The following is a 24999-nucleotide window of genomic DNA, read 5'->3' as shown; positions in this document are numbered from 1 at the left end:
AACCTTGTCTGTCTGCCACCCTTTAAAGTCCCTCCAAAAGACCTTGAAGTACTAAGCACATAGCTACTGTGTGTTCAACAAATAAGAGGACAAGAAGTAAGGTATGCGGATCCAGAGCAAGGATATAACTAACCGCACAGGAGCCCTTAGACCCACCCACAAAGCTGGGTACAAGTCTGGCCTGGCCTCCCTTCAGGCCTCACAGATCCGGGCCACCCTCCCCCAAATGCCCACTGCCCTGAGGGCCAGAGGGACTATCAGGCTCAGTGACCTGCCTGGCTAGCCCCTCACACATTCTGGGTCACAAACCGAGTGAGCAGCGGGCTCCAGCTCTGCCTCTGGCTGCTGCCTTTTGCCCTGCCTTCCCTCCAGCCCAAAGCAAACACTTCCAGGTGCCGACTCCAGTCCCTGAGCTCTGGTCTGAGAGGCCCTGAGCCTGCTGTGTAGGGCATCTTCTTCTCCATGGTGCCCTCACCAGCCACACCTCGCTCAGAGCCATGGGTGGCACACAGACACCTGTCTGTGCAGTGTTCCTCTGAGGACCAGCCCCAGTCTAGGAGCAGCACACTCAGGTGGCTTCCTTGACCTGAGGCTGCTCAGGGATCCTAGTGTGGGTACCACCCCATTCCTAGTAGGCAGTAGGGTTGAGGTGAGGAATGCTGAGCACCACCCAGGCTGGAAGTATGTGTGCCTCTCCTCCAGATCCTGACTCGAGGTCTGAAACATTTACAAAGGCTCTCCTGTCTCAAAGGGAGGAGAGAGGGCAGGTCTACCTGCTTCGGCATTGAAGAGGGCGGGCATGGGATAGGAAAGCACCACCAGAATCCTTGTTTGGGAGGAGCCAGGGCTTCACCATTCTTGTCAGCTGCTTCAGCATTGAGCCAGTCTCCCTACAGTCAACCACCAAGAGGCAGCTCTAGGAGCCTCAGCAACTGCTGGACTCCAAGTAGACCTGCTAGGGTGCCAAGATCTAGACCCTGTGGTCTATAGAAGAGCCAGAGGCATGTGCACAAGCCACCCAACTTCCTGGCCTGGATCTTTCTCCCTTTCTTAAAACAATTCTTGCTGAAGAAGGGTTTCCTGATTCTTCCCAGGGCTAGAAGCCCACGGAGCACGTCCCACTAGGCTTTATTCAGTTGAGCCAAAGAGATTTACATCAGCCACCAAGGTACAAAATGAGGACCAGGAAGTCTGTGCCGAGAACAGTCAAGCTGGCCCAGCCGTCAGGGCAAGTGCATCTTCTAGGAATCAGGAATGGGGTGCTAGAACGTGCCCCAAAGTAGAGGGTACCCACTTGTAGGGTGACACAAAACAAGAGGTCCCCAAAGTGATCCCTCTGTACCTTTCACCAAAGCTGGGTGGGCAGATATGCAGCTTCCAGTCAGGCAGAGGGGTGTCCCCAGGCAAGACTGGGTCAGTGGCAGTTGGGACTGTGGATGCTAAGGACACATCGCAACACTCCTCCTGTCACAGGTGCCCTCTGCTTATCCTGTCCACTGGGCTGCTTCCCTGTGCTAGCCACCCTCTCTGAGCAGCTCAGTGGACAGGACTGAGTCTATTGTAAGACAGACAGTGCCTCCCTCACAGGCAGGCAGAACAACGCCCTCCAGCAAGGCCAGCTTCCTTTGGAACTGTGTGAGCTGACACCAAGACACAGGAGCAGAGCAGGGCAGGGAGAGAAGAGATGGGCACAGGGCAAGGGCATGAGCGATATCCTCCAGGTCAGAAGCTAGTCAGTCTCCCCTGCAGGCTGTGCCCCCTGCTGCCTCATGGCCTCCAGAAAGGCCAATTCCTTGGCTTCCTTCTTCTGATTCCGGGCTTCGTACTCCAACCTGGGCCAGACAGGTATAAACTGGGCCTTTCCAATACTGGGAGTTGCCCACTGCCAACCCAGTCAGAGTGGGTGGGAAACACACCTGTTTTTGATAATCCTTTGCACAATCAGGTCTGTAGTGAGGTCGCTACCACTGTCGATCTGACGGAAGATTCCTCTTCTCTTGGGTTCCTGGAGGCCTCAATGCAAAGAGAAGAGGAGGGTGAGAAACCTCCTGACTACAAAAACAACCCCGGGTGCCCCTCCACCCATGGGAGGCCAATACCAGTGAGGATGGTTGTTCCTGCTTCCCAGAGGCAGCCCAGGCCGGGGCAACCCACCTGGTAGGGGTCAGAGCCATCCCTGTCAGGTACAATTTCTGTCTTCCCATGACATACTAGGTCCACCTGGGGGGAGGAAGCAGGGTCAGGAGGCCTCCTCAGAGAAGCTATGCCACCACTGACAACCACCCAGGCAGGGTCCTCGAACCTTGGCATCATGTTCTGCTCAGCTAGAGAGAAGCCTCACCTTGAAGTGACTCAGGAGCTCTGCTGTGACCGAGTATGGTGCCCCAATCACCACTTCTGAAACATACTGCAGAGACAGGCAGTAAAGCAACTCACTCAGTCCTCATTTCTGGCAAGCCAGGGGTAGAGGGTGGCAGAGAAGGCCCCAGGGGAGCCAGCTGGGATGGGGCAACATGGCAGGGGTCAGTGGGCAAAGGGAATCCTCAGACTCCTCAGCAGGGGAAAAACTGCACCAATAGGGCCCAGCCACCCTCCACCCCCCTTACCGGGCAGGTGGATGCCCCTGCCCTGGCTCAGGGAAAACATTGCTCCCAGCCCACTCACCCGGCAGGCCAGCACACTGAGAGTCCGCTCGTGCAGGTTCATGATGGGGTAGTTCTTGCCCTTGTATCGGTTTACTTCCTAGGGCCAGGAGTTTGGCTCAGCTAGTGAACAGTGCCCTCCCTCCCAGCTGGCCTTCCTGGGCAGAAGCTGGGAGAGGTACCCCCTCTCACAGGAACACCCTAGGCAGGGCTGTCCTGGACTCCAGAAGAGAACCATGCTTGCCTTCACTAGACACCTGGAGCCTCACTCCTTCAGAGGCCACCTGTGCCCAACACTGACCCCAGCGAGGCCCCTTGAGGGATCCCATGGCCCATCAGCTGATGGGGTGCTGAGAAGCAAGCAAGCAGAAAGGCAGAGACCTGGTCAAAGTGTAGGCCGGCGATGATGTAGGGCCTCTTGGCTAGCTTATGCACCTTCTCTAGGAAGTCCACGTGCCCGATGTCTATATCCGGATTAAGAAGCAGTAACTAGCTGTGTATGATGGTGTTTTCCTGTAAACCCAGTACTTGCATGGTGGAGGCAGGAGCATTGCAAGTTCTAGGTCAGCCTGGACTACACAGGAATATTCTGTCTCAAAAAAGCAAGACCTGGGATTGTAGCTCAGCAGTAGATCAGTTGTTTCAGATACAGAACCCTGGGTTCCATCCCCAACCCAAGGGGGGTAGCGGGGGGAAGAGGCAGCAGTAATGGGCTAGGGAGGGGCTCTGTCCTCTGTCCTCAACAGCATGTACCCAAGGGACTCCATGCCATTTTCCCTGATGAGGGTTATACCCACTACAACCCAGCTCAACCCTGGAGCCTTGGAGTCTATGGGTTCCACTCTGTGGCATGAATGTGGGGCAGCAGAAGCCCTAAGAGGATACGGAACAGGTCAAAGGCACCGGCCACGTAGATGACTGTCTCCCCAGGCTGGGGCTCCTTCCCAGAAGCAAACTGGATGATCTTCTGGGATGTCTGTAGAAACTGGGACACCCCTGTCCAGGGGTTCTGCCCCCCAGGACACTATTAGCCAAGAGAAGGAACCAGTCAGCGGTAGAGGCCTCTATGTGTGCCCCTCACCCAGCACCCTCCCCAGGGCCATTCTTCTGAGCCCAGGGTTCCCTGTGCCCCTGTCATAGGTGTGGGTGATGGGAGCATGTACAAAGAGCATTAGAGGCTGGACTCCCCCCCAACCCCAGCCTGCGAATAACCCAGCAGCACGCTGGCTATGGGCTCTGTCCAGGCAGGCACTTGGGGCAGGGGCAGGGACACACCATGGTAAGGCCAAGCAGGACCACTGTAGCTAGCAGGACTGTGGTTCCACCCGGTGGCCACAGCAGATACTGCAGTCAACACCAGCTCTGCCTGGCAACACAGCACCAGGACCAGGAGCAGGCGCAGAGCCCAGTGGCCAGCAGACACAGCCCTCTGAGGGACCCGGCACCCTGAGGCCACCATCTGGTCACCTGGGAGGAGACTTCTGAGGAAAGTGTGTCCCCGGCAGGTGTCGGGTGAGGGGGCTACAAAGGGAGAGAGGGCCAGGCCATTTGGTTAGATGCCACCTGTAGGTGGGCAGTCCTTGTTCCTCCTCCAAGAAGTGGCTGCTGGGACTGGCCACCTCTTGCCTGTCCTCCCTCCCAGCATCCACTAGCTGGCCAAGCCTGGCGGTCAGTACCTGGTCAGCACTGGGAAAGAGAGGGAGGAGGGCAGACAGTGAATGAAGCTCTGGGTCAACCTTTCCCCATGGGAAGCCTAAGGTGGGTGGATGGGGAGTGCTGTGTGGTGGCTAGTCAAATGTCAGCTGTATTTCCAGAGTGGCCTCTGCAGCCAGGCTGTACTCACCTTGCCAAAACTGTCAGCATATTCCCGATACTCGGAGGACATCTCCTGCACACAAGGGCAAGAGACTAAGGGACCGTGCCCTCCTGACTGCCAACCCTGGGACCAGCACACCACAGCCCCAGAGCCCAGTGACAGGATGGTCAGGGAGAGAAACAGGATAGACCCGAGGGTGGTTAGGAGGTGGTCCCTCCCTCCCTCTGTGTCCTCAACCCAAGGACCATGTCCCAGACCCCATTCCTTTGGACTCACCTGGCTGCTATGGTGGGCCTTGGTCACCAGCAGCATGCGACCCACGAGGTCTGTGGTGGACACACCCTGGGTGCGTTTGCACTCTCTGGGGCAGAGGTAAGGTGGAGGTTTTCATCCAGGATACACTCCTGAGGCTCTGCTATAGGCGGAACCCACCTGAGGGACACGACCCTAACCCAGTCCCCCCCAACAGAAAACCAGACTGGGGCAGGAACAAGGGGCCCATATCAGTGATTCAGCTACTCAATGTAGCACCAGGGAGTAGGCAGGCCAGATCTGGGACACAACAGCTCTGGTTCCCATTCTGACATTGTACCGTCTGGCCTCTCTTACACCCAGGGCCCTATACCCTGCTATACATGCTCTGCTAAGGGAATTCCAGGCTGCTCTGTCTTCTGTAGGAACCACTAGCCACAGAAGGCTCTTTAAATTACAGTTCACTAAAATAAAAAGCCAGTGCTCCAGGGGCACCAGCGACATTACTGAGTCTATGGATGCCCTACAACAGTGGTGGCCAAGAATGTTGCCATTTGTGCAAAGCTCTGGCGGGTCACACAAAGGTCACCAGGTCACAAAGGTCACCCCCACAAGCATTCCTTCCTGTATCTTCCAGTCCCAACTGTGGGCCCAAATGCCTTGCAGGCTACTTCAAAGCAGTAATGAGAGCTAGGAAGGGATCCACTTGAGTATCACGGGACCTACCTGTACCTCCCAGCCTGCTTCACTTCCTCATAGGTATCTCGGCCATCTACTGTCAACGTGATGTCATCTAGGGGTGACATGCACACAGAAAAGGATTTGTTTTTAGTTGTTTTGAGAGAGAGAGAGGATCTTGCTATGTAGCCCAGGCTGTCCTGGAACTTTTGTTTTGTTTTTCGAGACAGGATTTCTCTGTGCAGCCCTGGCTGTCCTGGAACTTGCTTTGCAGACCAGGCAACTCAGAGATCTGCCTACCTCTGCCTCCCAAGTGCTGGGGTTAAAGGCTTGCACCACTATCACCCACCTGACCTGGAACATTTAACGTCCCTGTTCAGCCTCCCCAGTACTAGGATGATATGTATGCGCCATCACACTGGGCTCATAAACAAGGATCCTTAGCTCAGAGCACCCGTGGGACCAGAACCACCCTTTCATTTGTGCCGTTGCTCTGGGGAATGGACCCAGAGCGTTCTTGTATCTGCATAGGATGAGGAACCCTCTATCTCTGAGATGCTGTCAGCTGTCAACTGGTCTGATTGAGCCCAGCCCCCATCTCCAGGCCCCACCCACTCACTGCCATGAACACAGAAGTCACAGTTGTACTTGTCCAGTGTCTCCAGTGTGGTGACGTAGGGAGCAGCGGGTACCACCTCATCCACCCACTTGATGGCCTGTACCATCTTGTACCTCTCCTCCTGGGTAAACACTGGGGGCCCCTTATGCTTGGCAATTTCCTCTAGGGACAGAGAAAAGAAAAAGGACAAAACAAGACAATTGATGTCCAGCTCAAAGCCCGGTCCTTAGGAGTCTATCACAAAGCCCAGCGGGAATAACCACTCAAGTGCAATGGTATGCAGCGGTTCATTTCCGCTGGCTGCAGCCCACAAGGCGGGACCCCATGGAAACAGCACTGTCCTCTAGCCAGCATTGTGTGCTCAGGGCATCTGCTAGTTAACAAGGATGGCCTATAACCACGAAAAGCCATCAGTCTCTTCTGGTCTCAGAAACCAGGGTAAGGGTGGACAACACAGCTGAGGAAACTGTCCAGTGCTGCCACAGCTCTCTATAGCTGGCACCAGGCTGGCTTACTGACTGAACTTTGAGTCCCCACTATGCTCTGGGGAAGGATATGGGATCATTCTGCCACCCCCACTGCCTTGCAAGCCTGGTCAGTTAGAGCAGGTCCCAGGCACAGCAACCCACACCTTACCATCCGTATGCACACCCACGATGAGGTAGTCCCCCATGGCCCGTGCCTGGCGCAGCTGATTGGAGTGGCCATAATGCACCATGTCATAGCTGTGAGGACAGACAGGACAGTCAGGTCCTGTACTAATCTTGGCAGGAAACTGGGGGCCTTGTGCAGGACACAGCTTTGGTCTTTGGAAGCCCCCTGGGAAGCCCCTATGGGGGTTATTAAACCAAACCCCCGGGTGTTGGGCCTACAGAGGGAGAGCTGGCTCTCAGTCGTCCATACCCTACATACTGGACTTAGGGAGGACTCAGTCAGTACCAGGTCTAGCAACAGTGGCAAAGTCAGGGACAAGGCCTGGTAAGTCCAGAGAGCTGGTGAGTTCCAGACAGTTGTTCACTGGCAGATGTGTAGCCATTTCAAGCTGCTACTTTTGTTCTTCTCTACCCCCCACCCCCAACCCCAGATAGGGCTTCTCTGTCCCGGAACTCACTTTGTAGACTAGATCCACCTGCCTCTGCCTCGAGTGCTGGGATTAAAGGCCTGTGACACCTCTGCCTGGCTCTGTTTTTTTTTTGGATTTTTGAGAAAGGGTTTCCCTGTGTAGTTTTGGTGCCTGTCCTGGGTCTTGCTCTGTAGACTGGCCTGGAACTCACAGAGCTCTGCCTCCCAAGCGCTGGGATTAAAGGCGTGCGCCATCACCGCCTGGCCTGGATCTGTTCTTTTTTCAGAAGATAAGATTTCAGGTAGCCCATGCTTTCCTCAGACTCACTGTGTAGCCAAGAATGACCTTGAACTCCTGACCCTCCTGACTCCACCTGCTGGGATTACCACCAAAACCCTTCTATTTGGATGCCAGGGAATAAATGCAGGACTTTGTACATACCAGGCAAGCATTTTACCAATTGAGCTACATCCCCAGCCCACAAAATAGAAGAGCTTGTCCAGGATTTGAACGTGGGATTTCTTGCACCCTAAGCAAGAATTATATCCCCAGATTGACAAGCCACACTCAAACTTTGAAACAAGAAAAGTAAACAGTCCTGAGTTAGGAGCAGACTCCATTCTACTGGAGTCAAGCAGACAGTTCCCCACCCCCATCCACATGGCCTGGCTTAGCTCTCTGAGAGAACAAGTGCCTGTCACCTGGTTCTGGAGCTTTTATCCTCAAATCTAGGTCTGACCCTGACTACACTGTCAAGGTCAAAGCTACCCAGAACCCAGCAACATGCTAGGCACTGAGGGTGTACCAGTGTACACTGGGACCACTTGTATCCTTCTCCATGGGCCAATGCTGGGCCACAGTCTCTGTTCAGTTTCCTCCAGAACTCTAGTCGGGTGTCATCAGGTGACCTGAGCAGCCCCGTATAGCCACACAGTACACAGAGTGGAGGCAGGAAAACAGACAACCCTGACAGGCTCAGGCACCACGGTAATTCTGGGCCACCCTTGTGCCCACTAGACAGGCTGGGCAAGATCAGAGGTCAGAGTCTGCATCAGGGATTATGGTACAGTATTGTGGCTGGGCCAAGGTCATAGTCCACTGACACGAAGTCAAAGCCACTGCTGGTGACTCAGGTGCCAGAGCATAAGGGGGCTGAAGTTGTAGTTCAGTGGTGGAGCACTTTCCTAGCATGTACAAGGCTATGGATCGCACCCTCAGGACCCACCAAACCAAAAACAAACAAGAAACGCACGAAGTCCAGTCCACTCCCCCTCCATATCTCCTGAGGGACCCTAGTGACCATTGCGCATCTCTTCTCATCCACCAGGGGTAGGCACGACGAAGGGCCGAGGGCGGTAAATTATAGAAAGGCTTGTTGACAGTTCCACGACTTTCTAACAGCAGCGTCACGGGCTGACTTGCCAGAGAAGCCCACGGCCTTCCAGCTCGGGTAACCTGGGTAATGACTCCCGCGGGCGGACGGCCGCATTTCCGGTGTTCGGGGAGCGCACTGCCCGATGCACCTGCGTCTGCACGCTACACTCCTAGGTGACCGGAGGCTAGATTGCCTCGTGCGGCCTCAGAAGACTGGGGATCCGCCAACTGCCGGTGCGTGACCCCGGGGTGACCGCCCGCCCCTCGCCGCCGGCCCACTCACCAGCCATCGCACCACACCCGCACTGCGCGCTGGCCCGCCGGGACCCTCCGCCCAGCAGCGCCGGCCTCCCCGTGCCCGTTCCGGATCATGGCACCACAGGACCCGTAAGACCGGGTAGCTCCCGCGACTCGCAGTACCTCAGCCCCGCCCCCGACGCTCGCGCGTGCTCACGCGGGTCTCACCCGCCTGTCGCGGCCAATTGAGTGCGTCCCGCCAGGCCCCGCCCCTGGCCGGGCCCCGCCCCTCCGCCCAAGAGGCGCGGCCAATGGTCTGTGTCGCAGGCCCTAGCCCAAGCAGGGTACGCCTCCTAGGGGATGTCCTGTAGAAATCCCTCCAGGTCCTGGTGTCCAAAGGGAACAGGCTAGTACCGCCAGAGCGCGGGCTCGGTTCGCCCCCACGCCTTAAGCATTCCTAGGGGCTGGGTTATTTGTTTTTTGGGGCAGGGTTTCTCTGTGCAACAGCTCTGGCTATCCTGGAACTAGCGCTGTAGACCAGGCTGGCCTCGAACTCACAGAGATCTGCCTGCCTCTGCCTCCTGAGTGCTGGGATTAAAGGCGTGCGCCACTCCCCACCACCCCCTCGGGTGTAGCTGGCCCTCGGACGTTTTCAGATCCTCCGTGGTGCATGTAGCAGTCATTGGGACACCAAGGCAGTAGAGAGATGTTTAATAAGACTTGCTCAGACTGGAGGCTTAGATCCGCCCCTGTGCCGCATACTCAACACAGAAAAAGGTTTCTATAAAGTGAACACTTTTAGTAGTTAAGTAGTAGAAATAGGGAGGCCCTGAGACTAGCCTGGAGAGTGAGGTAAGGCAGTGGTGGGCTCCTCTGCTGGCCAGGCCGGGAAAGACCGGAGCTGTTTTCACAAAGGCCTTGCTGCCACCTTTGTACAGGAGTGGATGGGAGGGATGTCCTTGAAAGTCAAGCCCATTTGGGGCAACCACAACAGTGCAAGGGAGGCTTCCCACAAGGGCAAATGGCTAAGAAAACGTCACCGTGAAATGTCACCCGCAAGAGTTCTTCCTACTAGGTCCTGTGGGGCACTGCAGCCTTCACGGTGACACAGGCCCCTGAACAAGACTCAAAGCCGTCTGCAAAGTGCCAACTGTTCTGCCAGCGCCTGGCTATGCCGCTTTCTTCCTTTTTGCACGTTTGGCACAGCCCCTACCAAACCAGCCTCCTCGGATGGGGGGAGCCGAGCTGAGCGGGGCGCTCTGGTCCCCAGGTGCGGCTGCTTCTCTGCTTCTGCACAGCGACTTCCTGCTGTGGCTGCCTTCTTCACCAGCACGGAGGGGAGTTGCCAAGGAGAAAATGGGGTCTTGCCACCTAACAGAAAGAGAAGCAGCATCAGACAAGTCTGAGACTCTCAGTCACAGCCCTCCCGGGAAGGCCGTCTGAGGCCAGCTGTCTCCGACCCCTTCCCTCGTGCCTCAGTGGTGGCTGGGCTCTGCCTACAGCAGCTGCAGTGTCACCGAGCTATGGAAGAGCTGCAGGGGATGATCTGCTTGGGTGGCAACTCGAAGGCCAGCAGCAGCCCTAGCTGGCCTCTTCAGTGTCTCGCCCATCATTAGTGGGCTCCACACACAAAGGAGGGCTAGTGCTAGCTGCAGGATGGCGCCATCTCCAAGGAGAAGTTGCTAGCCACTCTGGGCCCCACCTTTCACTTGTATGGATGGGGGCAGGTGGACCAGACCCTTTCCCCTTCCCAGACTGCATGACAGGGATGGGAGTGAAGGCCAGTTGGCTAGGGAGGCATGGCCTACAGACTACACCATGAAGAAATCATGTATCTGATTGAGATGCAGAACCACATATTATAAACGTAAGATAAAGATAAGCACTGATTTAAAAAAATGAGCTAACTTAATGTTAAAAAAAAAAAGACAAGAAAACAAACCAACAATAACAACAAAAAACAGTACAGCACAGGATAGGCCCACGTCACAGAACACCACAAACATAACATACAAGAATTGCCAGGCCCAGAGGTGAAGGGATCCTTAATTTCTTGAACCCTTTGATTAAAAGAAGTTACTGATTTCCCCTATAAGACCCTGAAAATTCACAGAGAAAGAAAGTGTAAACTTTTCACTCAAAATACACACCAAGTCTAAATTATCACAAATTCTGTATTAAGGCAATTTGATTAAGCTTTCCCCAAATATCCCAAAACCAAGGACACAGATTCTGTCTGACCACAGTTGCACAGTTCTCACCCCTCACAGTTGTCCACCCAGGCTGCAAGAGATCCGTGGGGAAACATCCCCCAGAACACACTGGCAGACCCCCCTCCTCACAGAGGTTCGGGCACCACTCCAGGGTCAGGGTGGAAGAGTGCACACATGTGGCGGAGCCTCGCCTCAGCCAGTCCCTCCGGAGGCTCACAGAAGACAGACATAGTGGAGTCACGCTGCACCCACTCACCGGTTGTAGACAGGGATCTCCAGGCCCAGTTCATCCATGAGGAGCTGCATTACATCATCGCATTTCCCATGAAGCTTCAAAGCAGCCCAGTCATCCTTTGGGGTCCACTGAAGATAAGAAAGGCAGATGAGAGTAACTTCCCACCTTTTGGGTCAGCCCTCTCCAGGAACATAGATAGACCTGTACAAGGCTTCCAGGATGTACAAACAAGGCACATTTCCCTGGCTCCTCTGATCTAAGACCCAGGTAGAAGGAGGAAGCTCTAAGCACCCATGTTACCTGCAAGTTCACAATGTAGAGTTTGGGCCGCCGGCTTGGAGGCTTCGTCATGCACCAGAGGCGAGGATACTTCTTTAGTACCTGTGGGAATGGACAGACACAACACACAGTACAAGGGTGAAAACTAAGACAGCAAATCTAATGCCCACTAATAGTTCTGGGTTCAACTCACTATGAGTTAATGGTGCTGTCAGCACGTACCTTCAAGCTGGACCCTAAACACAGGATCGTGTCTGCTTTACTAGCAGCTTCGGTCGCCGCCTCCCAGTTCAGAGGCTGCCCTAATGTCCCCCTCTCCCCAAAGTGCACAATGGTGTCCCGTAGCTGAGTCCCACACTTATGGCAGGTCCGGCCAGTCTGGTGTCGGTGAAGGGCAGTACGCTCTGTCACATCAAACACTCGTACATATTCCCTATTAGGGATGCAGGAAGTGCAGACCTGAGGATGAGAGGACACAGTGAGTGAGATTTGCCTGTCACCCAGGCCCTGCGTCCCTCTGGTACTGCTCACTTCTATATACATATTCCCATGGAGCTCTGAGATGGCAGTCCGTGGCAGCCCGCTGCGCAGATGGAGCCCGTCACAGTTCTGAGACACCACATGCTGCACCTGGAAACAGAACAGGGTGGCAGTCAGTAGGGGACGGAGGAAGCACCCTGTGGCAGTGAAATTATCCTGAGCCCAGTCTGGCCAAGGGCCAAGGTTCCCAAAACAAAGAGGCAACTGTAACCAGGAGGGCCCTGTGGTAGGAAGGAGCCAAGTTCTCCCCTACTAGCTCTGATACACTGGGAACATCCAGGAGAGAAAGCATCTGTGCTGCCCTTGCAAGGTGGGCAGCAGCTTGGGGCACTGGATCAGTACCCTCTTAGGTCATTCACTTTCAGGTCCCGCAAGAGCCTAGGCAGATCCCTTTCCCTACTTGCTCAGCAGATCTCTGGAGGTTTCTGACAAACCTCCACTGTAGCTAAGATGTTGTCTAAAGGTCCCCCGCCCCCAACCCCACCCCTGCCAATGACACAAAAGAAATCGAATGGAAAGCTGCAAGCTTTCAGGACAGGCGCTACTCTTTCTTCTTGGGAAGAAAGCACAGCAGGGACCAGACAGGAGTCTGAGCTCCTGGGACTGTTTGTCACAGGACCGACTGGGCACCGAGGTGCAGCTCTGGGCTCCTGGGACTGTTTGTCACAGGACCGACTGGGCACCGAGGTGCAGCTCTGGGCTCCTGGGACTGTTTGTCACAGGACCGACTGGGCACCGAGGTGCAGCTCTGGGCTCCTGGGACTGTTTGTCACAGGACCGACTGGGCACCGAGGTGCAGCTCTGGGCTCCTGGGACTGTTTGTCACAGGACCGACTGGGCACCGAGGTGCAGCTCTGGGCTCTTACCAGCTTTTGCTCATGCAAACGGGTGATGCTCATGTGGGTGAGCGTAGGCTCTGCTTCACTTAGGTCAGCAGCACTGAAGGATAGAAGAGAAAAGGGAGGAGAAAGAGCTGTACCACGCAGGTGCAGCTGGTGCCTAACCATGTGAGAAAACTGCGAGATGCTCACCTCACACTTCTTCCTTTCTGAAGCAGTGTCCATACCCCATTAGGGCCCCGATAATCTGGGATGGAAGCTGCCTGTACAATTGGACAAAAAGAGAAGTCTAATGGAAGGGAGTCACCAGGTACTGCAGAATACCCCATATAGGGCATGTCACAGTCTAGATTTGCCGATAGACTAGTGTCTGTTCCGTCCACTGCTGACCTGTCTGATCCCCAAGTAGAATGGACCCAAGGATGTCTCTTTCCATCTATGCTTATGACTTTCCTGTCCTGTCTAGGCCAGCTCACCCTTCCACACTCCTCAGAACCCTGCCCTACTTCAGGGTCCTTTCTAGCAGTGAGCAGCTATGTCCACATCTGTCTCAAACACTGAAGGTCTTAGTGTTTTCAAGTCATGTTTGGCAAATAGTAAACCCCAGGAGGGAGCGCACCTCTGTCCAAATACTTATATCCTGGGGCTCTGAACAGTTTTCATTCCAACTTAGCATACATATAAAAGCCTCTAAGATGAGATAAGCGTTAGTTAAATTTCCACGAGAAACAGAAAGCAAATAGGATCTAAGAGTCTTTGGATCCTGGCTGGGGAAGCCCTGTATCCTCACTGCTGCTTAAGCTCAGAGAGGTACCCACCCTGACCAGTAATCCCAATACATTAAGGGCAAGAACCTCAAATGGTGCTCAGACCACATTTACAAGCTGCACATGGTACTTAGTTGTCACCAGATCTGTAGAGGTGACATCACTGCTGTAAAGTCATAACTGGATGGATCATCACATGGCTCTGAAGGTCCCAAATGCTTATGTCCCGGATGTCTAAGAGTTAGAGCAGTAAATGTTCCTTACACTGCTACTGGCCACTGCTGTCTGTCTGTCACGCTTCTCATCCCCAAATTTCCCTGCAGAACCCTACTCAATGCCACTCCATTACCATTTTAAAGACAAGGTCTCTACGTCGTCCTGGCTGTCCTGGAACTTCCTATGTAGACCAGGTTGGCCTTGAACTTACAAAGAACCGCCTGCTTCCAAAGTGCTAGGATTAAAGGCTTGTGCCACCCCGCTGCGCTTGCCTTAGTTAAATCTTAAATCTAGAGTTGTTTCGGGTCTGAGAAAAGAGGACACCTTGGAGCTGCTTCAAAGGTGACTGAACTTGGGTAGTTACCAAACTCCAGCACCGTGCAGCCCAAGTCTGTGTCCCAGAAGGGGGCGCCCCACACCCGACCCAGCCCGCAGGCCCTCGCCTACCGTGCTGATCCCAGCGCCTGTGTAGACCACTAAGTGTTTGGCATTCCGGACAGCTCCCGCCAGTTCGCGGACCTTCCTCCGCAGTTCCTCTGGGTCATCACACACCTGACAGGAGCCGGGGCCGGTCACACGGGCCGCAGCCCGCCACCTACAGCCCACCGCCCGCCACCCGCCGCCCGCGACTCGCCTCCTCTTGGCGCCGCTTGAGGCCCTCACGCCGCCGGCTCCGACCCTGCAGCTCGGTCACCAGATCCTCGCTCTCGGCCAGAAGCCGGCCCTCCTCCGCGCTGCGCTCTGCAGCCGCCTTCCTCAGAATGCGTGACACCTGCGGACGAGCGGCCGATGAGCGACTGCACGCGCGGGCACGGCCGCGGGCACGACGGTAGCCTACCTGGCGGAGGCGCTCCCGCTGCTGCTCCTCTCGCAGCCTCCGGACCCGCTCGGCCGCCTTGCGCTCCGAGCGGCTCAGACCGCCACCGGCTGCCATCGCTCCCGGGACTGCGCTTCCGGCTTCCGCTTCCGCCTCGCCCGGCAGCCACAGAGACGCATGCGCGCGCCCGACCCACCCCCGCCCCTTCCGGCTCAACCTTCCCACCCTTGTTTCCCCTCCCCTCCTCTTTGCAAAGAAACACCAGCAGGTCTCTTTAAAAGGCGTTTATTGATCATATACAAAATAAAGAAAACCTTATATATCACAAACATACACTATGTACAGCAATAAATACCCGGGGGGCCAGGCCCAGCGCCGCCCCTCCTGGACAATAATTTAGCAATAAATACTGCGCAGGGCACGGGTGGGCACCAAGGCTGCTGTCTGCTGAGGCCAGACGGCTGATCGCTCTGCACTGGTGCGAACGCCCAGGCCTCACCTCGCAGCCAGATCCCTGATGACCCTACCCAGGTGCAGGAGACCGGGTCTCACCTTGCAGCCACATCCTAGCCCCTCTCACTTAGATCTTTAAGGACCCCCACTCCATTTAGGGTACTCTCTACTAACCTCCCCCTGGCTTCAGCCCTGCAGGGCAGGCAGGGGCTGATCAACTCTGCTTGGACACACCTCTCAGCACCAGGAGACCAACAGACCTGGACACACAATAGCCCTTGTCCTGTCGCCCTAAGTTGCCAGGAGGCGGCTTTCTGTACCCACTCCCATTGGTTAAAGGCTTCAAGGACTAGCAGACAGAGAGGATGGGAGGAAAGACAGGACTGGGGCAGAGTTGCTGGAGGGGCTGAAAGCCAAACTGGGGTCATAGAGAACAGGGAATTCTGTCAGGGGCACTCTAGACACCCGTGCTGCTGTTCAGGCTGCTGCTCCAGGGACAGGGTAGAATGTGTGCAGCTGGCCCAGTAGGTAATAGCACACTCCCAGGACACATGCCAGAAACAGGCAAGCCATGAGCGGCTCTCGCAATCCCATGCCTCTGTGTGGTACTGATCCTGTCCTCTTCTCCATAACTGCTCCCAAACCAGGCAGCCAAGAACATGAAAACATGCCAAGAAGAATTATTCAGTGGCTTTTGGGGAAAAAAAATCGTTAATGTGTTGGTTCCTCTCACCAAACCACAGCCTAAAAAAGTAACTCAGAAGATCCCAGAGCGGAAACAGTGCAGCAGGCTGTGGCTCAGACATCCCAGCTGTGGATGGGAGCTTTGGCCAAGTGGCCACACCAGAGAGGGAGGCAGCAGGGAAGTGGCCTCACCATCTCAAAGTGGGCTGTAGCTTATCAAAACTGCACACCCTGGCACTGGACACCAAGGCTGCTGCTAACACACACAGAGTACACACAGACCTGAAAGGTGGACTGAGAACAGCCTGTAGGGAAGCCTGGTGATGACAGGGTAGCTCAGTGTTGCCATGGAGGCCCTGCACTAATGGTACAACACCCAGGTTAGCAGCCAGACACAACGGAGGGGGAGGACTCTCAGGGACCATGCTCTAGAGAAAAATGATCCATCTCATGTGGGGTTTTCTTTGAAATCCGAGTGTCCATGTCTAAGGAAGGAGGTCAGGTAAAGTCAGGGTGGGTAGGAGGGAAGTTGCACAATAATGGTTTACTTAGCGGAGCAGTTTGGGAGAACTGGCCTCGGCCAAAGTCAAACACAACACCCTCACAGTAGGAAAACAGGATTAACAATGATCAGAAAGACAGCAACAGTCACACCTGGACATCAAGGAGAAGGGACAGGATGGCACTGAGGGCTGGCTTACCTCAAGACTCAAGAAGCAGATGCTGCAAACCTGAAAACCATGAGCATGGCCCTATCCAGTTCAGAAATTAAGATCTGCTACTTCTGTTCAACACATGTCCAGCCTCAACCTCCTCTCCCTCAGGCTGGAGCTATGCACATTGAAGGCCATGCTTGGTTATACACTCCCACTCAGCCAGGACCAAAGAACTTGGAAAGCCTGTCCCTCTCCTCTGCTAGGCATGGGCATAATTCCATTCCAGCTCTGCTGCCACAGTCAGAATCAGCAACTCATCTAGATACCAGTTTGAGAACCAAAGGGAGGGGATGAGGTCACCTGGTAACTTATAATCAACAGTCCAAACTTCCACTCATATCTGACTCAGGCATCAGTGGGAGTGTCTGAGCACCTTGAGCCAAAGAAGCCCACCAAAATGCCAGGGCTGGCAGAGGTCCTGCTCCCAGAGCACTGCATGCCGGGTCAAACTGAGTGAAAATCCTGCTGCCCGCGAGGTAAAGGCCTCTCAGGCCATTCTTTGCTTTCGTCAGCTCACATTTCTGTGCTTTTCAGGGATCCACGGCCCCCAGGAACCAGCAATGCCAAGGGCCATGTGACCAGACAGGGTTATAGCCTCTTGCAGGTGGGCATCCGCCTACGAGGAGCTTCCTGAACCAAGCCTGGAAGGTGGGCAGCCCCCACCGGATAGCTGGATTGAGGAGGCAGGTTTGGGCCCTGCAAAGAAGCACCTCCAAGTCCAACAGTGGATCCCTGGAAGACACAGATCCTGAACGGAGGCATAAGAAGGGCCTAGAGCCAAGAGCTGCAGAGAGTGGGGAAGAAAAAGACCTGGCCCTGAAGCCAAAGCCCTTGTCTGGCAATGGTGGAGGCCTCCAGGCTCTCACAGTGAGGCAGGGAAGAACAGGTTACCCCAAGTGGGGCCCCTGACCAATCTGCCTGGGGAACAACACCCCACAGAATGGGATTTTAGGGATAGGTGGGTGATAGGATTCCCAACCCACAAGGCAGGCCACTTGGGTGGCCTAGCCAAGGCCCCAAATGAAGTTTGTAGGAACAAAGCTGAGGCCAGGAGGAAGACAGCAAGGGACAGGTAGGACACAGCCCTGTGGGCACCCACAGTGACTCCCTGTCCCTGCAGCACCACCACCTAGGACCAGAGGTGGTGGATATGGAAGCAGCGTGGGGGGCCCTAGACAGCTCCGAATTTCACTCACTCTGCCCCTGTACCAACCCAAGCCCTAGACCCACATGGGAAGCCAAGGCTCAGGGGGACCGAGTGGCAGAGGAATGGAACACGGGCAGAAGAATGTGAGCTGGCAGGCAGTCCCCTACACTCCAATGGAGTAAGTTCTGCCTGGGACCCCAGCCCAACCCAGGTCCAGCAAGTCAGCAGAAGCAAAACCACAACAAAATCCAAAAAACAAACACACACACACACACACACAAAAACCCACACACAGGGACAGCCACAGGTCAAAGGTCACCAGAAGCACCAGCACTTTACGGCTGCACAAAACCTCACCAGGCACGGACAACACCACGGCACCGGCAAGACGGAAGCAGGAAGGGCAAAGGAGTAAGTCACTTTCGGTACAATTGCAAAAGAGATATCAAAGAGGACGGCCTCTGGTCGGCTCGCAGCGCGGCTTTTTTTTTTCTTTTTCTTTTTTTAAACTAAGTTTTATAAGTAATGTCTGTTAACTCTGTGTATAAAAACTAAACTCCAACAGCCACAGAGCTGTCCCAAGTTTACAAGAAAGGGATTTTTTTTTTTTAACTAGCAAAGTTTCTACTATACCTTCTTCCCTTTTCCATTTATACAGTCAAATGTTGTTTTTTTTTAAGACAATTTTATAAATACTCTGCAGCTTTTTTCCTTTTTAGCTCTTAAACATATAATTTAATAACTTCGTAAAAGGAACTTTTCTTTTAAATAAAGGGCTATATAACCACACAAATAGGTCATGTAAACAGTGACACCGGACCCATCGCAGGACACACTGACACACCTTCCACCCACACTTATAACCGGCGATTTGGTCTTATCCAGTGCACTGTGCCAGGCTCCAGCACCATGGTTCCTGCCCCAGTGCCCAGGCTGGTGGCCTATCCATCCAGGGCCTTCGAGACAGAACCACTTTTCGGGCAGAGCCCGTCTCTTCCTTTCTGGATCAAGCTGAGAGGCCCACTGGAATCTGAAGAGAAAGCTCTCAAGTCCCACTGCAGACTGGCAGCCTGCAGGGCCTGCAGACCACCAGAGAGAAAGGCAGACCTAAGCCCAGTGCACTCCTGTCCATTCCCACAGTGCCCACTCTGGACTCCTAGCCTGCATGGCCTTGGTACAAAGGGGTTAGAGGCAACCCAACATCACTGTTGAACTGACCAATCCCAACGTACAAAACACACGCGTGACGACAAGGATGATATCAAAGGGGCTCAGCCCAACGCCCCTGGGTGCAGGTTGTGCTTTGCAGGGGAGGGAAGGGGGAAGGAAGAGGAGAAGAGACAGGAAAAGGAAAGGAAGAGGGACAGGGCTGCCAACTTTGCCACGCACTTAGTGGCCCCTTAAAGACCTGCCTGGCGATTGCACGTGTCCCTACGACCGAGCATCTGTCTTGGACTTCACTATTGTGATGACGCTGGTGGCAGCCACCTTGCCAGGGACCAAGGGCCCCAGGCCAGCAGCAAGGGGACCTCGAGCTGGGGCCACAGGGCTTCGGGCCACGGTCCTGGCAAAGTTCTGCAGGGCCTCATACTTGGAGCGCAGAGCATCAAGCTCCAGCTTCATGCTGGCATTTTCAGAGGCCAGCTTCTCCACCTCCTGCTGCAGCTCCGCCTTCTGCTTCTCCAGCTCCTCCTTCTGTGTCACCCGCTTCACCCGACAGCTGGCTGCGTAACCGCGGTTCTTCAGCGTGCGACGGCGCTGCTTCAGTTGGATGATCTCTTCCTTGGATAGGCCTCGCAGGTGCTGGTTCAACTCTCGCACCGACATGGTCACCAGCTCCTCATCAGTCAAGCTGGTGCCATTCTCGCCTGGCTCCCGCTTCACCTGGAGTAGAATAGCACATGGTCACAGCAGAGCTGGAAGGAATGCTGTCCTTCCATGTCACCCCCCGTCACACCCCACCCCCGTCACACCCCAAACCCAGCTTCTTCACTCACCTTTAAGGCCTTGTTTCCTTTATTGGGGGTCGTCATAACCCGGGGGCACAATGAGCAGGCACTCTACAAGACACAGAGCAGAGGTCAGGACCCTGTAGACTCCTTTTACACCCCAACAGGAATCTTGCTGTCCAGGGCTCAGCCCACAGAACCTTGCCCCACACCTGACCTGAGGTCAGCCCTTGCTTGCACCTTGCTTAGCCTGAGCTGGACTGCTTCAGCAGGCCCTTTCCCCCAGAGAGCCAGGTGGGAGAGCAGGAGGTTCTACCCAGGGAAGAACCAGCGATGTGAAGGCCGAAGACAAAGGGAGCAGCAAGAGATTAGAAGGTCTGGGCTGCAGGAGGGGCAAGCCTAGAAGGAAGCTGAGCTTTAAAAATAACCCCAGTGCTGCCCCAGAGCACACTGTTCCTGGCGAGTCACGCTGACTCAGCATATCGCCTCCCTCTCTTCCTGAGCTGTTCTCCCATTCCTGAGGCCAGCCAACAGTTCCCCAGGAGACCCACTACTGGGACCAACAGCAGGCAAGGGTCAGTCAGGGACCCTGTATTCCTGGATCCTACTTCCCATATATGTTTCCCTAAGCTGACCAGAGACAAAAGAAAGCCCTTTCTCCTTCGAAGACTTAGGAAGTTGCTTCCTGCCTCATTTTGGCAGAGGACCAACCAGGTCTGCTCTAACTGCGCTTACTGGGAATCCTCTCACCTTCTAGGTAGCAGGCAATCCAGCTGGGAGTAGCTGAGCCCCGGCCCCTCCAGTCCTCCCTGTCCACCTCCTTTACAGATGGGGTAACCATCCTGTGGCTTGGTTGCAGCATCCTGTGCTCCCGCCCCACCCGACACTGGGTGTTTCACAAGGGCCCCCACAATTAGCAGAGAAAGGGCACTGTTAGCTGGAAGGAGGCAAGAGCCAGCCCCTTTGGGTCACTGGCTAGTCTCTGGCCCTCTGCCTAGGGTCAGTGACCACAGGGCCAGAAAACAAAAGCAAAACAGCTACCTCCTACGGTCAGCCACCCCTCTGGCACACAGTCTCATTTTCAGCTTTCTAAAGCCTTGCCAAGGACATTTTTTGTAGACCCAGGCTGGGAATCCCCACTTAGCCCAGCACCTATCAGTCCCATGGGTAAAGATGCCTCCTCCTCTCTCCAGGTTAGATGCAGGGGAATGGAAGGAATGGCAGGTGAGGTTGCTGCAGCCTCTTTCAGAGGAGGCTGAAGGCTGTAAGCACTTCAGGCAACAATGTGCTGGAGGTGGGGGGTGCTTATTACACTTCTCGAGGGAACTAAAGTGTGAGCCAGGGAGGTAGAGGCACAAGTTCTCTTGAGTAGAGACCCTACCACTCTTAACCTCGTACAGGAGGTGTGGCTACATGCAAACACCAAGCACAGACTCGAGACACTTCTCCAGGACCAGATTAAGGGCATTTTCAGAGGCAAGGGTCCTGCTAGATCAAAGAGAAAGACAAGAGTCAGAACGAGAGGTCTGAAGGGATCTGCCTTCCTTACAAATTGGCCCCAGACTCATACCAGGTGCACAAGTCGAGGCAGCCCCAGCAGGAGCTTCCCTCACACAGACTGCTGAGCTCAAAACGGTGACTTCCTGAGACTGCACAGAAAAGTGCAGCGTGTGGTGGCTGGGAGCTGAAAAGTGCCTCCTCAACAGATTTTACCCTCTACTGAAGGCCTGAACTCAGCACAAGTACAGCCAATTGCCTCCTGATCAAAGGTGTGTGTGTGTGTGTGTGTGCGTGCGTGCGTGCGTGCGCGCGCGCCCGCAAACGTGCATGTGTATACTCATATGTATGCTTAACCAGGAAGAGCAGGTCTCAGCAAAGCCAGTGCTTCCAGCTGCCTGCCTGGCTTCTACCAACCTAGGGTCACAGAGTGAGTAGGCAGACAGTTTTGGAGGACAGCTGTGCTGAGGGATAGATAGTTCAGAGCCTGAGGAAGAAGCTCAGGGAAGCTAATCAAGATGAGCTGTCCCCCCAACCCCGCCCTCCTCCAAATACTGACAGCTATGGATAATCACAAGGCACCAAGGGACTCGGGGCCACCCACTCAGACTGACAAGAAAGAAAAGGTTTGGGCATCTCAGGGGTCACTCAGAAGGAAAGCCTCCTTCCCAGACAAGCTGGCTCGGCCCACCTAAGTCCTCTCACATTAGACAATCTGGACGTTAGTCTCAAGCAAGTCAGTGACCCTTGCTCAACCTTGCCTTCAAACTCCAGTGCAGGAGACCCTGACTTTGGTCTCCCCTCCTTCAGATACTGACATTAGCTGAAAAGAACTTAAAACTTTATGTTCACAGAAGCATAGTAACTCCAAAGCTTAAACACCTTTCTGGGATCTTGAATTTTCATAGGGCATAAAGTTCCACTCCCACTTGGCACCTACAAGCAAGTGTAGTTAAGTGTTGAGGGGACACCATTAAGCACAAACCACAAGGTCTGCTGAAGTTAGTCATGAAACCCGGAAAGGAAAGCAATGCAGAATAGAGCTCAGGAACCTTTACAACAGAGAAGTCAACAAATATCCATTCAGCCATGCAAAGGTGGAGGCCACACCCCACACAGGCTGTCACTTCCCGACACCCAACAGGGCACACTTTTGCCAACTTCAGGCAACAGTGGGACTCCCAACTCTTCTGACAGGGATAACGTAGAGGTACATGAGAACTACATTCTCCACTCCAGGCTCGCGCCTACCTAGATCCACCCTTTTCCTTCCATTAGCTGGTGGAGCTGCCCCAGCTTCCTTCAAGCCACACACACCCTTCTCCCCTGGCTCCCGGTCTCTTCCGTCCAGGGCCGACGCAGCCCGGCCAGCCAGGGGTCACTCAGAAGGAAAGCCTCCTTCCCAGACAAGCTGGCTCGGCCCACCTAAGCTCCACCCCTCGGCGTACTCCGATCTGTCTCCCAGTTTGGGGAACTGGACCAGGAGAGGGACCTGGACCAGAAGCCCAAGATCCTAGGAGGGATGCGTAAGCCTGGGACTTTACCTTCCACCCTGGGAGAAACCTGCGGCGCGCCCCAGTAAGGATGCCTCCTTGGAGGCCTTTGCCTCCAACTTACGGGTCCGTCAAACTTAAACACGACCCCGGATCCTGGCCCGACCTTCGCCGCCCGGATCTAGCCCTGCCTCCCACTCAGACGGCCCGATAGCGGGCCTGGGCCCCCCGCCCCGGCCCAGCGTCAGCAGGAGCACCAAGTGACCTCATGCTGATGACTCAGCACGTCTCCGCTGGGCTCGCACGCGCGTGGCGAGCCCAAGCCGCTCAGCAGGGTCTCCCCGCCGCCCCTGCCAGCCCGCGCGACCCCGCCCGCTCGGAAGCCGACGGACACCTGATGAGTCAGCAGCTTGGAGCAGCCACCCCGCTGACCCAGGCGGACGCGCGGACCTCGCCCTTAGATCGCGCCCCCCGCGGGGCACCCGGGGTCCGTCGCGCGCACGCCCGCTCCCAGCCTCGCCCGCGCCCGGCCCACCAGCTCTGGGGTGGCACCGGCGAACGGCCGGCTCCCGACTGGCGGAGAAACCGAGGCACGCGCCCCCGTCGGGTGCGCCGCAACCCCGAGGCCAGGCCCCGCCGCCCGCCCCAGCCCCGCGCACTCACCACACTGCGGGCCCGGGCGGGCCAAGGCGGGGCTGGGGCGGGGCCGCGCGCGCGCGCTCCAAGGCTGCGCGGGGCTGGGGCGGGCGTGCAGGGTCCGGGCCGGGGGCTTGGGGGGACTGGCCGCTTGCGCGGGCCGGGCCAAGCGCGCTAGGAAGGCCGGGCCGGACCGGGCTCAGAATCCGCCGCCGCCGCCGCCGCTCCTCAGACGTCACATGATGTTTGGTCACGTGGGTTCCATTCATGAAGCGGCGACGCGGCTGGCCTAAGCTTAAAGGGAAAGGCACGGCGACTGCTAGGCGAGCGCGCCCCCAGCACGCCTGCGCAGCCCCGCGCCGTCGTCCTTGGCAACCCACCGCGCCCAGGCGACGTCTCGCGGGACTAGTCGCGGCGCTCACCCGGTCGACCGTGCTCCTGCCGGGTCAGGTTCTGAGTGTATTTGCTTTTTTCGCGGACGTGGGCCCTGATGGAAGAAGCTCCCTCCAGACCTCCTCCATGCTAACTCGGGCCGAGGTCTGTGGGACAGAACTTGCATGGGTATTTTCGGTTTTGTTTGTTTCGCTTTTGTTTTTTCACTTGGATACAGCGCACACAGACTGGCTCTGAATTCCCGGCGATACTCCTGCCTCTGCCTCCCGAGAGCTGGAATCTAGATGAGCGCCACCACGCGGGGCCCTGGTTGCTGTTTTGATGATGTGACACAGTGGTGTAATTTCTTACCCCATTCTGCTGCAATGTCCTCTCATTTTAAATGGGTCAGAGAGCTGAAAAGGACGGGGCTGTTGAGGGGCACAGCCCAGACAGACCCCAGCCCACGCTCCCAAAATGCCCAAGATGGCACTAGGCCTCGGAGGATGCTCACTAGGGACTTCACCTGCAGCTGTGGAGCATCTCTTGGAGTAGTATGCATGCACTGCAATTTTAAGAGTTGTGCACACGGCGGGGCGGTGGTGGCGCACGCCTTTAATCCCAGCACTCGGGAGGCAGAGGCAGGCGGATCTCTGTGAGTTCGAGGCCAGCCTGGTCTCCAAAGTGAGTTCCAGGAAAGGCTCAAAGCTACACAGAGAAACCCTGTCAAAAAAGAGTTGTGCACACACACACCCCTTTTCTGACACATCTAAAACTACTTCCAGTGCATTCTGCTGCTACTCTTTCTGTGAGGAAACTTCCTGCTGCTGTTGAAAACTCTGAGAATGAAGTGAAAAGAAGGAAAATGGAAGAGATCAAGTTTTCATTTCCAGTTTCAGAACTTTCTCCTCGGCCTTCCCTTCTCAGGTGTAAAGCCAGGAAAGGTGACTCATCCTGAAGTGTTGGTGACAAGGGGAAAGGGGCGAGCAGGCAGGCTGGGGATGGGTTTGTGTGTGTTCTTTGTGATTCTCTGCCGCCAAGTAAAGGATGAAGGTGTGACCGAAGCTAACCCAGGATCCTCCATTCTACCAGCTTCCAGGAACTTTTTTTGGAATCCCACACCTCAGTTTATTGTCACCATCTGTCCTGTAGGGCTAAAGGTAGTTCTTAACATTGTATTTCTTTGGCAAGTGTGTAGGGGGTCTTTATTTCTCACTGGGTGTAACTAGAGTCTCAGAATACAGGGCTAATGTGGGCGTTGATTTACTCCTTATGCCCTGAAGGTTTCTGTTATTTATCTTCATCCTTCTTCCCTCTATTTTTTGTTGTAGCTGTGAGATAGGGTCTCGCTCTGTAGCCTAGTCTGGCTTAAGCTCAGCAGCAACCCACTTGCTTCAGCCTCCCAGTGCTGGGATTATAGGCATGAGCTTCCCTGACCTCCTTGTTACTGTCTTTATTTATGAGG

General features: G+C 55.3%; 3 protein-coding genes across 16 annotated transcripts; all 3 read right to left on the bottom strand.

Moving 5' to 3' along the window:
• Positions 1–1111: 1111 nt before the first annotated feature.
• Positions 1112–8885, bottom strand: Pcyt2 (phosphate cytidylyltransferase 2, ethanolamine). 6 transcript variants are annotated; one of them, XM_052755904.1, is made up of 14 exons: positions 8728–8882; positions 6644–6732; positions 6008–6169; positions 5437–5503; positions 4735–4819; positions 4486–4530; positions 4110–4163; positions 3528–3666; positions 3024–3106; positions 2665–2742; positions 2342–2407; positions 2155–2220; positions 1917–2005; positions 1112–1832 (listed from the first exon to the last, which is right to left on the bottom strand). In XM_052755904.1, the coding sequence occupies exons 1-14, from the start codon at positions 8814–8816 to the stop codon at positions 1730–1732; spliced, it is 1215 nt and encodes a 404-aa protein (XP_052611864.1). In that variant the 5' UTR covers positions 8817–8882; the 3' UTR covers positions 1112–1729. The 6 variants fall into 6 exon arrangements, with proteins under 6 accessions (XP_052611864.1, XP_052611866.1, XP_052611867.1 ...); XM_052755906.1 differs by having other exon boundaries at positions 6037–6169; positions 8728–8844; XM_052755907.1 differs by lacking the exon at positions 6008–6169 and having other exon boundaries at positions 8728–8883.
• Positions 8886–9375: 490 nt separating this feature from the next.
• Sirt7 (sirtuin 7) lies at positions 9376–14741 on the bottom strand. 3 transcript variants are annotated; one of them, XR_008222197.1, is made up of 11 exons: positions 14609–14741; positions 14405–14542; positions 14218–14322; positions 12980–13050; positions 12815–12887; positions 11940–12038; positions 11631–11867; positions 11430–11510; positions 11151–11257; positions 10695–10780; positions 9938–10052 (listed from the first exon to the last, which is right to left on the bottom strand). XR_008222197.1 is itself a non-coding variant. In XM_052756139.1 (10 exons), the coding sequence occupies exons 1-10, from the start codon at positions 14702–14704 to the stop codon at positions 9851–9853; spliced, it is 1209 nt and encodes a 402-aa protein (XP_052612099.1). In that variant the 5' UTR covers positions 14705–14741; the 3' UTR covers positions 9376–9850. The 3 variants fall into 3 exon arrangements, 2 of the variants coding, with proteins under 2 accessions (XP_052612099.1, XP_052612100.1); XM_052756139.1 differs by lacking the exon at positions 10695–10780 and having other exon boundaries at positions 9376–10052; XM_052756140.1 differs by lacking the exons at positions 10695–10780; positions 14218–14322 and having other exon boundaries at positions 9376–10052; positions 12980–13046; positions 14401–14542.
• A 115-nt stretch (positions 14742–14856) lies between these two features.
• Positions 14857–24776, bottom strand: Mafg (MAF bZIP transcription factor G). 7 transcript variants are annotated; one of them, XM_052757079.1, is made up of 3 exons: positions 23190–24776; positions 19585–19647; positions 14857–19471 (listed from the first exon to the last, which is right to left on the bottom strand). In XM_052757079.1, exons 2-3 carry the CDS (start codon positions 19618–19620, stop codon positions 19019–19021), a joined length of 489 nt encoding a protein of 162 aa, XP_052613039.1. In that variant the 5' UTR covers positions 19621–19647; positions 23190–24776; the 3' UTR covers positions 14857–19018. The 7 variants fall into 7 exon arrangements, with proteins under 7 accessions (XP_052613039.1, XP_052613043.1, XP_052613040.1 ...); XM_052757083.1 differs by lacking the exon at positions 23190–24776 and adding an exon at positions 22921–23158; XM_052757080.1 differs by lacking the exon at positions 23190–24776 and adding an exon at positions 19754–22903.
• Between the last annotated feature and the right edge of the window lie 223 nt (positions 24777–24999).

Source organism: Peromyscus californicus, unplaced genomic scaffold (genome assembly GCF_007827085.1).
Source record: "Peromyscus californicus insignis strain IS unplaced genomic scaffold, ASM782708v3 Scaffold_3__1_contigs__length_106647218, whole genome shotgun sequence".
Lineage (NCBI taxonomy): Eukaryota > Metazoa > Chordata > Mammalia > Rodentia > Cricetidae > Peromyscus > Peromyscus californicus.
The sequence above is the reverse complement of the archived record's forward strand: the minus strand, read 5'-3'. Positions and strand labels throughout refer to the sequence as shown.